At 44.0% G+C, this 14066-nt stretch overlaps 1 protein-coding gene across 1 annotated transcript; it reads right to left on the minus strand.

Moving 5' to 3' along the window:
• Positions 1 to 9199: 9199 nt before the first annotated feature.
• Positions 9200 to 10138, minus strand: LOC147576709 (olfactory receptor 51I2-like). The gene has a single exon (XM_086679424.1). It carries the CDS (start codon positions 10136 to 10138, stop codon positions 9200 to 9202), a length of 939 nt encoding a protein of 312 aa, XP_086535550.1.
• Positions 10139 to 14066: the final 3928 nt, after the last annotated feature.

Raw genomic sequence — 14066 nt, forward strand, 5'->3', positions numbered from 1 at the left:
CTATTTTCTGAGCTGTATTTATGCAATTTGGGAGATGCCTATTTTCTTTATCACAACCCTCCCTCTGCAAGGATTGCAGCTGAGTGTGGCCAATGCTCAGTTTTTCCTCTTTCCCACTATCTCTGCCTAATCCTAGACTTATGACATTCTTGAAAAAGACGTCTCACTGCAGCTGTTGCAGATTCTGAATCACTAACTACTCTCTTTCATGCTTTGTGCTTCCTCATTGTGTTCACATCATTTCCTCTACATGGAATTCTATCACCTAAACCCTTCCTGCTGAATCCCACGGCTCCAAGATTACTTATAAGCTTTAGCTGCTCTGTGATTCTTTTCCTAATGTATTGACCTTTTTCATTAGAACCCTATGTTCTTTTCATTTCTTCATTAGAGTGTTTATCAGACACTGCTGAAATGTGTACAACATTAAATATAATTGGACTACCAGTCATATTCATTGCTTTATCCCCAGTACATAGCCCAGAGTCTGGGTCTTGGTTGTCCTTTAGAATGAATGAATTGAGTAACATTATTGTCAACTTCATAATCGCAGAAACCATGTCTTACAGAGTCTGGCACGGCTCTGTGTGATATAGGAAATTGGCAGCTGCTTTTGGGTTGGCGTGTGCCCATGGAGCAACTCTATTCATGACATAGCTAGAGATGTTTCTGTAAAATGGCAGTTATCACCTATAAGCTATGACCGTATCATTTACATACATTGGCATCCACTGATTTTCAAAGCTTCTTTAAAACTTAGAAGTTGACAAATATTTTATGAGATGAGCAGTACAACCAGCCATTTTCAGAATATTACATGCTATTTAGAAAATGTCACCCAATGAATTTGAACATAATTTTGGCCTCAGTCAATTCTTCCCCAATACTTCCTCCTTTATTTTACCTGGAATGTTGCTGGTATTGTCAATCAGGGATATATTCACAATTTCCTAAGGCTATGGTCACAAAACCCACTTTGGGAACTGTGAAGATGGAAGAGGTCTGGCTTCCCTCACCTACCCCTAATATATCCTGGAGGCCTAATAATATCTGTTGAATAAAAGTGAATGAATAAGTGAATTAATCAAACACCTTTGTTATGTGTATAGGCTGTGCCTAGACTTGATTAAAGCTTTCAGACACATCAAAAGATGCTCAATATCACTCATCACCTGGTAAATGCAAATAAAAAGCACAAGGAGGTATCACCTCCCACCAGTCAGAGTGGCTGGAACTACATAGTAAAGAAATAGCAAGTGTTGAAAGGACTTGGAGAAAAAGGAACCTTTGTGCACTGTTTGTGGGAAAGCATATTGGTACAGCCACTGTGGAAAACAGCATGAAGATTCCTCCAATATTTAAAATAGAAATCCCATATGATCCTGTAATCCCACTACTGAGTATTTACCCACTCCAGAAAACCTGAAAACACTAATTCTTAAAGATATATGCAACCATATGTTTATTGCAGCAGTATTTTCAACAGCCAAGATATGGAAGCAATCCAAATATCCATTATAATTGAGTGGATGAAGAAGATGTGGTATACACATACAATGGAATGTTACTCAGCCGCAAAAAAAAAAAGGAGACCTTGCCATTTGCAACAACATGGATGGACTCAAAGGGTATTATGCTAAGTGAAATAAATCAGACAGAGAAAGACAAATCCCATATGATCCTTATATGTGCAATGAAAAAAAAGAAACAAGAGCAGAAACAGACCCATAAACACAGAGAAAAATCTGAAAGTTGCCAGAGGTGAGGCACTAAAGGAAAGGCAAAAATAGGTGAAAGGGAGTGAGAGATACAGGTTTCCACTTATTTATGTCATGCAAATAAAAGGCACAGCATAGGGAATATAGTCAATTATGTTGTAATAGCATTGTATGGTGAAATATGGGAGCTCTATTTATGGTGAGCATAGCATAACATATAGATTTGTTGAATCCCTATGTCGTACACCTGAAACCAATGCAATATTGTGTGTTAGCTATATTCAAATAAAAAATGAACTCTGTCATATTCATTAAGCTCCAGGGATCTAGGGGTTGCCTGAATGAGTGGTCAGGCTGAAATTCTCTCACGAGAATGCATTTGGCCCTGCTGGGGCTGCGGTCTCTGAGGACTTGATTAGGTTTAGAAGATGCACTACCAAGCTCGCATGGCTGTTGGCAGGAGGTTTCTTTGAGTTCCTGGCTGGACAGCCCTGTCCATAGGAATGTTCACCACATAGATTTCTCCAGAATGAATGATTTGAACATCAGTCAGTATAATGCCACACTGCTTTCTTTCTTTTATTTTCTACTGTTTTCAATTTAATCTTTGCCTTAGACGTGGTCATTTACTCCTCATTCTATTATGTAGAAGCGTCACTGACCCCTCGCTCCTGCAATGGGAGGATAGTGCCCAGGGGCATGGACACCTGTAGCAGGGGAACTTTGGGGGTGGTGGAGGAATAAAGGTTGAAGCATGGATTGATTGCTGATTATCAGAGTAATTTCCAGGAATTTAAAGAAAGTATGATCCCTGAAAGCTGAGAGGAAAAGAAAGGAGGAAAGTTCCATGGATTAAGTGGTTCTATAGCACTTGGTGATCACACTGCTACTCACCTCCTCTTGGGTTTTCTCTTTTTGCCCCTCAATCTCCTTCCCCTCTTCCCGTTACTCTCCTTCCTCTTGCTTATACTCTTCTTTCTTCCAGACCTTTCCATGCTTCTCCTTGATGTCTCACCTTTTCATCTCCTCCCGACCTGTCTGCTGCTCCCCTTTTCCCTCCATATTGTCTCCTACTTCTCCATCTTGACTTTCTTCCTCAGCAACAGCTGTGACAGAAGCAGTTCCTTCTTCTTGACATGAGCAAACCCTATGCTAAAGCTTCCCCTTACCTCCTTGTAACCACATCAGTTGTTCCCATTGTAAAGGACAACAAAAAATAGTGAAACAAACTGCCAATCTGACAATGCCTGATTCTCCTGAAACTTCCTCTGTTTACTCAATCAATACCTGTGAAGCTTTTATGAAGTGCCCGCCACTGTGTGAAGCATTGTGGCAAGCCTGAGCATATCAATCGTACCTTCCTAGTTTGGACTTTGTTTTCTTCATCCCGCTTTCATGCTTTGAAGTTTTCTTATTACTTGTTTGTTGCCTGTCATCTATAGTGAAACACAGGCATGATCAGAATGAACCTTGATTACTTTGTTCACAGTTGTGTCCACCTTATTTATTCCTGGTAGATGCTCCATAAGCATTTGTTGAATGGATGAACTCATGATCCTTGCTCTATTTGATGAAAATATTGTGAATGTGTTTCTTGAATAAACATCTGTGAGATTTTAGTTTCTATTTTGTTCAAGTGTTTCTATTTGTGTAATATAACATCTGTTATTCCCACAGTATGCCTTACTTTCTTGATAATAATCTTTCCACACAGACATCAATAATGGATTCACTTGTATTTCCAAATACACCGCAAGTCCTCCCAGAGAAGGATCCCAGTGCTCCTGATCAGCACTGTGTCTCCACACCCTAGCCTGGGTCTCAGAATGCAGTATTCAGTACTGAATTTGTATGTATTAGTCATACTCTAACCCAGGAGACAAAAGCCAGGGTCCAGAGATAGTACAGTCAGAATATAACTACATCAGTTCCTTAGAATGAGAAAAAAATAATGTAAAAAATTGTTGGCCAAGTATTAGAGGACCAAGGAGACCAAAAGGGAATGTGAAGGTGTCAATTCCAGAAGTCACTTCTAACTCTGGGTCTGGGGAACAGAAGGAGGGGATGACAGTATTAAATCTGACGAGATTGGAGGAGGAGCCCCTCAGAGCTGAAACTCAGATTTTGAAGAGTGGGTGCTGTTTAGGTGGTTCTGGAGTGTCAAAAGTTCAAAGAAGCCCGTGTGCCTGAGGCTCACTCTTTTGAGATGGGGGTGAGGTTGGCCGGGGGTCTCTCAGGCTTGTTCCGAGGTCTTTTATAGGTCTTGGTAAGACAGGTTCTGGCAACGTGGAAAGTTGCAAAATAGAACCAATAATGCCACTGGCATTCCTTCCTACCGCAGCCCCCCTCACCCTCATTTACAGATTTGGGAAACGGGTTGGAGAAGGAGAAATGCCATTTACAGAGGCCCAGCCTCATAATCACAAAGAATAGCTTAAAGGGTGAGATCGAGAAGGAGGGACAGTAACATAATAACCAGTACAAAAAAAAAAACAAAAACAAAAAAACCCAAAACAAAACACAATGAGCTGAATCCTGGGAATTGTTTATACAGGTTTCAAGAGCTGAGAAACTGACCAGCAGAAGGGAATACAACCTAGAGATTTGCAACAGTAGGAAGCCATTGCCACCTCTGGGTGGGGGAGTCAAAGGTGGTGTTACCAGAGCTGCAGCAAAGTGATCCTGCCCAGCACTAGCTGGAGCCCGGCGGAGATGTAGACCCAGGCCAGCAACTCTGCTTCAGGCGGGAGAGTGCAGTGAGAGTGATGTGACTCCTGCCTGCCAGTGCTCCCTACACTTGAGCTGTTGCTTCTCAAGCTCCTGGGAAGTGTCCCAGGTGTCATCTGAAACCAGCTGCCTTAATTGGAGGGCAAGGAGAGACCAGGAAAGAGGCAGCCACCCCAGATGATAGGTAGCAGAACTCCTGAGCAAGGGAACAAAGATAGGAGGTTTGTCTTGGGTGGTGGCAAGCTAGTAGATGTCTGCACCGGGCACCAGAACTCGGTTTATATAGAGGACATAACTGGGCTCCGTTGCATACCCTCCTGCTGGTCTCAGCAAGACATGACTATCTCAAGGTCATGTCCTTGGGGCTGTTTCAGCGAGAAGGAAGGCAGATTATGCACATTCCAAGGACAGCATCAGGGGTGAGGAGCTCCCATTGGTGGGGTCCAGCTCTTGGGTCAACCAGCAGCCACGACTTCTCCATGACCTTCCCAACAGACATTCGTGTTCAGGTGCTGCTTGATAAGAGGTCCTCCTCTTCCCCTGCATGGGGTAATTGCTCAGCAAGGACCCAATTACTTGTTTGAAGTTGGGAAGATAGTAATTCACAAAGTGACTGCTGACTTCATGAGTTGTTCTTTGTTTCTATGAAACTTGAGCCCTCTTCAGGGCACACACCCCACTGAGCTGTCTGGAGGGCATTCCTGTGCTCAGTGCACAGCCACCAACACGTGGATCCCCTCTTTCCTGAACATGAAACAGAGTGGTGCAGGGTCCTGAGTCCACCCTGCATCAGCATGGTGGGAAAATACGTGCAGCTGACCAAAGAGGGTCGGATATTCTCCTGACGAGGCAATGCCCTTGCTGGGGAGAACTGTAACCCAGAAGAAATATCGTCTGTACCCCTGATTCTGGGGAAGAGCGCTTCTCATCCTACTGAATCACAACAGCAGCAGCAAAGCTGTCCCATCCTAGCAGAACTGATCAAGTGTGGAGATGGCTTCCTGGAGGTGGGGTGAACCTCAGTGGGACTGAGAAAGTGGGGCTGATGGTCAGCCATGCCCAGGGGCCTGGTCATAGCCCTCTGCTACCCTGCTCTCATTTCTGAAGGTTCTCCCACTTCCTGGGCTCACACAGAAATTAATTGCATGGAAGGTCACACAACGTGGAGGTGTGTTTTCTCAATTCTGCATCACATTCTAGTTGTATTGAGTTTACTGTGAGTCTTACTATGAGGCATGGGGGTCAGGAATCCTATCCTATCATAAAGTTCGTTCTAATTTATTCTCTCTATCTCTTCACTGACCTGATATGATTTGAAGGTTTGTGCTTGAGAGTTAATGGCCAAGAAAGGATTCTTGAGACATTTTGGGTGCAAAAAGGTGATTTTTATTAAAGCATGGGGACAGGACCTGTGAGCAGAAAGAGCTGCACTGGGAATGTGAGGAGTGACTGATTGTATACTTCTAAGTTGGTGGAAGGAGGGTGGATAGAGATAAAGTAAGTTTCTAAAGAATTTTATTTATTTTTTTTTTTAATTTTTTTTTTCAACGTTTATTTATTTTTGGGACAGAGAGAGACAGAGCATGAACGGGCGAGGGGCAGAGAGAGAGGGAGACACAGAACCGGAAACAGGCTCCAGGCTCTGAGCCATCAGCCCAGAGCCCGATGCGGGGCTCGAACTCACGGACCGCGAGATCGTGACCTGGCTGAAGTCGGACGCTTAACCGACTGCGCCACCCAGGCGCCCCATCTAAAGAATTTTAAAGCAAGACTTTGAGGACCTTGCAGGGCTAGATGCTGTTTAGATATGGTTACCTTTAGGGGCACCTGGGTGTCTCAGTCAGTTGAACATCTGACTTCGGCTCATGAGTTCAAGCTCCGCATCAGGCTCCCTGCTGTCAGCACAAAGCCTGCTTTGGATTCTCTGTCCCCCTCTCTCTCTGCCCCTCCCCTCCTTGTGTTCTCCCCCAAAATAAATAAATATTTTAAAAAAGGATAATGTTACCTTCAGTCTTTAATAAAACATAAACATTAAGGCACTCAGGCAGCCATGAGTTCCTTGAGGAAGGTCATGGTCTGCATGTTTCAGGTACGTATCAGTGGGCTGCAAGCTGTAAAGAGGTTTAATTTCAGCTACATTTCTCTTGCCTTTGTTCTCCTCATCTGACCTACCCCACACAGGCCCTGGAGGATGAGATACGAGCCGCTGACAGGCAATGCCAATTTATACCACAAGGTGGGAGACACTAGGGTCCTTGTCTCACTGAGTCCAGGAATGAATCTCCCGGACAGCCACGACTGAGCAAAGCGGTAGTTTATTGAGTGAAAGTAACAAAGTTCTCAAGAGTGAGAGGGGTCCTGACTGGGCTGTCACCAGGGATTTTTATCCTTGACTCTTTATTGGGACCTTATCGGGAACTGTTTGTGAGAGTCCATCCATGGTGCTTCACATAGGCAGGTCTGGAATGCGTTGATCCTTTTTTGCCCCCAAACCCTGCCACTGCTACAGTCAGCCTCCCTGAGACTCCCATATCTACCCCTGCTTACTGCTAACCCTTTCCCTGATCGGCATGACCTTTGTTACTCAGAGATTAGCCCGCCACACACACACACACACACACACACACACACACACACACACAGTTCAATATTGTCCCCACCCAAACTTAGCTGAACCATGATTAGTGTTTATTTCTAAGGTGACTTAATTTTTGAGGTGGACTTTAAGGGCCTAAACCAAAATAAATATAAAATGCTCTCTGTTCCTTATTACTTGGCCAAAATCCAGGTATTTCCCCATTTCAATAGGGAAAAATGTTGAGTTAAAAAAAAAAAGCTTGTTATGAAGAAAGAGGCAAAGAGAGTTTCTATGTAAAGCAGAAAACTGGGCTTGTTTTTGGCCTTCTTAGGATAAAAGACTCAGGAGTGCCTCTATGTTATGGCACCTGCTTCATACGAGGAAGAGAAACCTAAAAGTACCTTTTCTCTATCCCCTCAGACAAGCCGCTTTTCTAATTGATGATGGAGAAAGAAGGGAGGAAATTAAGTGGAGAGGAGCCAGCAGCGCTTAGAGGAGACTCCTAACCCAGTGCTCCCTGTCCTTTCTCCTTTATACCCTGGGCTGTCAATGTCAGGTCTGTGGTCATAGGGACTGTCTTCCCCTCTCTCCCCAGGATGGGAATCAATGACAATTTCCCCAAGTCTTGTTTTTTATTTGTAAATTCTCTCAACACTGCACTCAGGGCATTACAAATTGTTACTATTATTATTTGATTTGGCAATTAGAGCTTTTTGCAAGAATCAATAAGGTCACTATTTAAACTGACTGAAGACCACAGTCTGACTCATTATTTTCCATTTGAAAACATGCTGAGCATTGGTGGTCAGTCACGCTTGTAAATTAGCTTATTTAGTGGATAAGAGCACTTACATTAGGAGTCCTGTGTTTCACTTATGGGCATATATGGAAACCGGGATCCCAAATACTTAAAATGTTTCCATTCAGAAATGGGTCCCTCCCTCTGGCACCTGATACTCCTCCTTCATATTCCTTCAGGAGAGCTTCACAGAGAGAAAACTCTGGATAACTTTATGCTCAGCTGCGCTGAGGTCTCTAACCCAATATTTCTGATGAGTAGGTCAGTCTCCACAGGGCACCTCCTTTAATTTAGTCTAGATGTAAACACATACGTCATCTGAGAGCAATCAAGTATGGCCAAGGAGTTTCCCTGCTATCAAGGAAAGACTGTGAAGAAAACCATTTTAATAGAAGGTTGAAAATAATTATTTTATAAGATCTAAACCATAAATTCTCTATTCTGCCTTTCCTAAGCCCTGGTAGCTAGAAATCCTAGAAAGGCATATTTTTGACATGTCTTAGCTCATAGTGTGGGAAACAATTACAATCTCAGGAAAGAAAATGAAGAGAAATCATGCACTTACTTAGTCCAATGTCCAAAAGTACAAGGATCTATGGTTCAGATATTGAATATTGTTTTCCCTGTGGGAGAACAGATTGGTGAGCAGATGAAGGAAACAGAGAAGATACGGAGTTTCTTCTAGACTCAGCTTTGAGCAGTTCCCCTGAGTCCCATTTGTTCATATATCTTATGGCAGGTTCTGACCGTTCATCAAATTTCACTTTGTGAATTTGAAACAGTGGAGGTGAAGGGAAGGACAACACTGGTAATGTTAGCAGTCAGACCAACTCGACAGAGAGACAGTATTGGTAGGGGTTAGAATACTCAGAGTGGAGACAGACAAGGACTGAATCTCATCTGGGTCACCTATCATCTGTGTTACTCTGAAAAACAAACTTAATTCTTTACACCTCATGAGATTGTTGGGAAGGTAACATGAATTAATGAACATTAGTAATTTCTAACAGATACTGGCATTTTTAAAGTCTTAATGTATTAATTATTACTACATCAATAAGAGATTTTTTGTGTGGGAAATGAATAGTTTAGATGGATCTTCCTTTCAAGTTGTGTCATATCATTCAAGTGTCCCCGATTTTCACCTTTCTGTGAATGCCATTGAGTATATTGTGAATATACTTTCATATGTTTTATGTACAAATTGTGTAGCTCCATGTCCTGATCTTTTACTTTTCCCCCACCACACAATCTGTCTCATTGTTCGTGATATGAAGATGATGAATATGGCAATGGTGATGATGATGACGACAATGACATGACAGATGAAGACTTATGGCTACAGTCAACATCAGATATTAAAGGCAAGCGTGAAAGTCATGTTTTCATGCGCCGAAACATACGGACAATGGCTCGGCGGATCTCCTTTGTCTTGGCGCTGTAAATGAGAGGGTTGAGCACAGGAGGTACAAAGAGGTAAACATTGGACATGAGGACATGTACATAGCGTGGGGCATGCTTCCCAAAGCGGTGCACTGTGGAGACCCCAATCATAGGTACGTAAAACACAAGTACAGCCAAGATATGTGACACGCATGTGTTGAGAACTTTCAGGCGTTCCTCTCGGGAAGCGATGGCCATGACCGAGTGCAGAATGAGCACATAGGAGAGGAAGATAAGAAACATGTCCATGCCAAAGGTAGATACAAGAACAAAGAATCCATAGATGCTGTTGATAGTGATATCAGCACAGGCCAGCTTCATCATGTCTGGGTGAAGGCAGTAGGAGTGGGAAAGAACATTGGATCTGCAGATAGGCAGCCTCTTGAAGAGGAAGAGAAGGGGAAAGAGGATGATGAAGCTCCGAGCAGCCACAGCTATGCCTATTCCGGCAATGACTTCATTGGTGAGCACGGCGGCATAGCGCAAGGGATCACAAATGGCCACATAGCGATCAAAGCTCATGGCCAGCAGAATGCCCGACTCCATCATGGAGAAGGAATGAATGAGAAACATCTGAATCAGGCAGGCATCGAAGGCAATGTTGCGGGCATTGAGGCAGAAGGTTCTGAGCACGGTGGGCAGTGTGGCCATGGACATGGCCACGTCACTGAAGGACAGCATGGACAGGAAGTAGTACATGGGCTCATGGAGGCTGGGCTCCACTCGCACGGCCTGCAGGATCACAGTGTTGCCTCCGAGGGCCACAGCATACATGACACAGAGGGGCCCTGCTAGCCAGGCATGAGAGCTCTCCAGACCAGGGATGCCGGTCAGGAGGAAGGAAGCAGGATGAGTGACATTGAACAGTCCCATGGTCGGGGGGAGGCCAGGGCACTTTTCAGGATTGGAACTTGGGGACTTCTGAGAGTTGCCCCTACTAGAGGGCAAGAAGCCAGGGAGTAAGACACACAGGGGGTGAAGTCTACACAGGTGGAAACTGATGCCTTCCTGAAATCATTGGTTAGGGGAAAACACAGGCATTCTTCTTTTCTTCATATTGTAGGATCATCAGGCTATAGGCTTGGCTAATAACCTTCTGTTTTATAAATGAATGAAGACATTGGTAAAGCTTCACAAATATCAACTAGGTACAAAGTAAACATTTGAGTCATGTTATGTTAAGCAATATTATCTACCATTTTAAGGTGTCCCTGAAGTAACTTTGACTAGAAATATGTTAAGTGCAATTCATAGGTAGTTATTATAAAGGACACTGGCACTTTGAGTTATCAATAACTCACGCTATTAACCCCTCACCACATAGAAAGCCTCATGTACTGCATTGCTCAGCTTTTGTAAAATGACACATGACTAACTGCGTTCTACAGGTTAAGCCACAATGATTTCTTTGTGAGAGTGTTTACATATTGAATTCTCCTGTCATTCTGATATTTTGGAAACCCTGTCATGTTCATTCCCTCACGATGGATGAAGACAGTGACGGCCAAAAGGTTTTTCGTCTGACAAAACTGTTTCAGGTTCAGGCACCCATCTTTGGGAGAAGAACTCCAGAAATATTTTCCCTTCCTCTTTCCTCTGCCAAACCTAACAAAGCAAGGCCACAGCATCTTAGATTCCTGGCTGATTAGGGTGGCGGAGCTTGGAGACCCAGGTATCTGAAGGCCACAGAAATGCTCCAATGAGGACTATGCCACATTATCACTCAGAATATTCCTGGAATTTTGGGAGTAGTATATGGCTCAGATTGCCTTGTGATTCTCAAGAAGTCAGTGGCCACTTCTCTGTGTGACTGTTGGATCCCTTTGTGTCCTAGAGCCGAGTCTGTGCACACCTATCTTATTCCAGACACGTGACGCTTCAGATCTATGAATGAACCACCCCATTACCTCTTTTTTCTCCCACCTGACTACAATTACCATTTTTCATACAACTCTCCTTGAAGAAATTTGGGGTAAAAAAAAAAGAGGAGTGAGCAAAAGTGAAAGGAACAGAAAGAGAAGGCAGAAGAAAACAGGCTTCAGTGAGCAGGATTCTGTGCAGGACAGGGCGAAAGCCATCGTGCGTGTAGGGATCTGAGTTGTAGCATTTGTGGGAAAAAGGCTGCCGGACACTCCAGGAGCACATCCTTTATCATTCCCAGTAGTGGCTCACCTTGTGGGGAGGGTCTGGGTGCATGTGAAGAAAAGAAATCAGTGAGAGATAACCAATCCTTGCTGAGCACATTACGTGCCAGATACCCTGCCAGGAACTTATATCTATGTCACCAGTGAATCTATGACAGAGGTGGAGGCTCCCCCAAGTGAGCCTGCCTCTTAGAGCACGGAAGCAGGTGATAACACCTCATCTGAGTAAAGATCTGTAAGACTCTCTAATGTCTAGTTCAGTCTTTGAGACCCATTGAGGTGTTGGAGAAGATGCTGAGAAGGAAAACAGAGCTTACATTTCTGCATGGAGATTTCAAAGACACTATCGAACAAAGAGGAAGGCTAAAGGCAGATTCACGTGGCCAACAAGATGCAGAAGTTCTTGTCTCCAATGCGGGACTCCAATTCCCTTGTCCTGGAACTCAGAACTTTCCTTTCTCTGAAGCCACAGAGGGGCCAGAGTGGTTTAGGGGAACAGGCCCTGGAGGGGGTGAGGAGCCCTGGCATTTCCCCTGGATGGGGCTTGTCCTTGCCATGTGGGCTTGGGAAGCTCAAGTTCTGTCTAGATCAAATCTCCTCCCCTTTATCACTGTTTTCCCACATATTATCCTTTATGGCTCTGAAGTCCTTTTACTTTTTACTTTCTAGTCAAAAAGAGAATGCCTGTGAAGGTTTGCTACAGAGCTTCAAGAAGGCAAAGACAGGCTGAGAAGGAGTTGGGGGTGAACAGAGAGGCTCTGCTGATGACCAGCATTTGAAATCAAGGGCAGGAATAGAAAAAGATTAGACATGCTTGGCTATGCCAAACCGCTGTAAAATTTAGAACTAGCTGATTTGTCTACACTTTTAATCTCCCAGGTGACTTTTACAGACTTTGTCTCAGAATTCATATGACAAATACAAACGTTGAACATCTGCACGCTCAGCAGTGGGTTTGATCCGTGTTGTAATTTGTGATCACCTTGCTTCCTGGATTTCTGAAATTTGCCTGTGCCCTGATCCTATTCTCCACCCTGAACTGCTATGATGTTAATGAATCATAGGAACATGGATCCCAAGTTCACTGAATCAGCAACGTGAGCTCTCTGGAGAAACAGTGCATGACCCAGAGTTAACAAGTTAGTGGCAAAGCCAGAACGGGAACCCCAAGTCCAGGGACTTTGCATCTGATCTGCTCACTCTAAGTTTTTTTTTTTTTTTTAATGTTTATTATTTATTCCTGAGGGAGAGAGAGAGAGAAAGAGAGCACAAGTGGGGGCAGAGAGACAGGGAGACAGAATCCGAATGAGGCCCTAGGCTCTGAGATGTCAGTGCAGAGCCTGATTTGGGTTTTGAACTCGCAAGCCGTGAGATCATGACTTGAGCTGAAGTCAGGCACTTAACTGACTGAGCTACCCAGGGACCCCTGCTCTGCTCACTCTAATAAAAAGCTCCCTTCTGGTAGCTTCCTGCACTCTATTCTTCTTTATCTCCCCACCCCTTACCCAGTTTCACCCTTTCTTAGAAGAAACCTCAGAAGAGTCAGCTAGCTACCCACTACTGGGTTGCAGAACTCACCAGAAGCCAAACAGAGGAACGTCACCAGGGGAACAACACACACACTCCTCTGTATCTGCTAGAGTGAATTCATGCCTGCTCTTTTTTATCTAATTCTAAGCCTCTGGAGAGAGCAAGTGAGGCTGGCTTTGTGTCTGAACATGCATCGGAAAGAATTTGGTCTCTGGAGAGCCTTAAAGACCAGTGAGAATAAAGCATGGGCTCCTGTATCTGAAAAAGAACTCAGCAATTATTCAGCCAGTCCAATAAGACACTGTCTGTGAAGGATGGGCAGGTGTGTTAGAGAGGAGTTCATTGTCTTCTAAGGGATCCCAGGATTTTGTAATGTTGACCAAGCCCAACAAATAATGTATGAGCAGAACATAACCAATTTTGCTTCTCTGACCCCTTTAGTTGCATTGAATCAGGCTAGTTCTTTCCTCCACCATGCATGAAAACTGAGTTTCCTAAGATTTCTGGTGCCCTGCAGATGATAACACAGCCTCTGGTGAGCCCTGTGTGTATTGACAATGCCCAGGCTCACATAATAGTCGAACTTTCCAGGGTTCAGAGTCACCCCATTTCCCTTCTCCCAACCCTCACTCGCTAACCATGGCTTTTGACTTGTTCTTCTGAAAGGAGAGAGAAGGGAAAGTGGATGGTTCATTATTCATGTGTGTTTCATTTAGCTGCTGTCATGTTTAGTAGGTGTGTGAAATGTTTAGACTTGACCCTTTCATTGTGTTTCATAGATTATCGTGGAACCTCTTTCCCTAGTTTACTTCTTCTTCACTTGGTTTAAATTAGTGACTCTTTACTCTGTATGACTGCTTGTGTCTTCATCCAAATACTCATCACCCCTATAGAGCCCTATGCTCTGGTGGACTGGAGCTAAGGCAAAGCCCTGACAGCTGTCTCTAGCACACAGCTCATCCAGGAAATGGTCAACCTGCCCCTACTGCAACAAATAGTCTCCTCAGAACATCATTAGTCTGTCATGCAAACTCTAAGGATGTAAAAGAGTAGATGTAGGGGCATGAGTCAGGAACCAGTCGGCCATGTTTTTCTTTCTCCAACTTTTGGGGGAACATATGTCTCCT

The sequence above is a fragment of the Puma concolor genome, chromosome D1 (assembly GCF_028749965.1).
Source record: "Puma concolor isolate L17-30 chromosome D1, mPumCon1.1.hap2, whole genome shotgun sequence".
Classification (NCBI taxonomy): domain Eukaryota; kingdom Metazoa; phylum Chordata; class Mammalia; order Carnivora; family Felidae; genus Puma; species Puma concolor.

What these genes read in the sequence shown, in the direction of transcription:
- LOC147576709 (XM_086679424.1), bottom strand. Translation starts at nt 10,138, where the DNA reads ATGGGACTGTTCAATGTCACTCATCCTGCTTCCTTCCTCCTGACCGGC.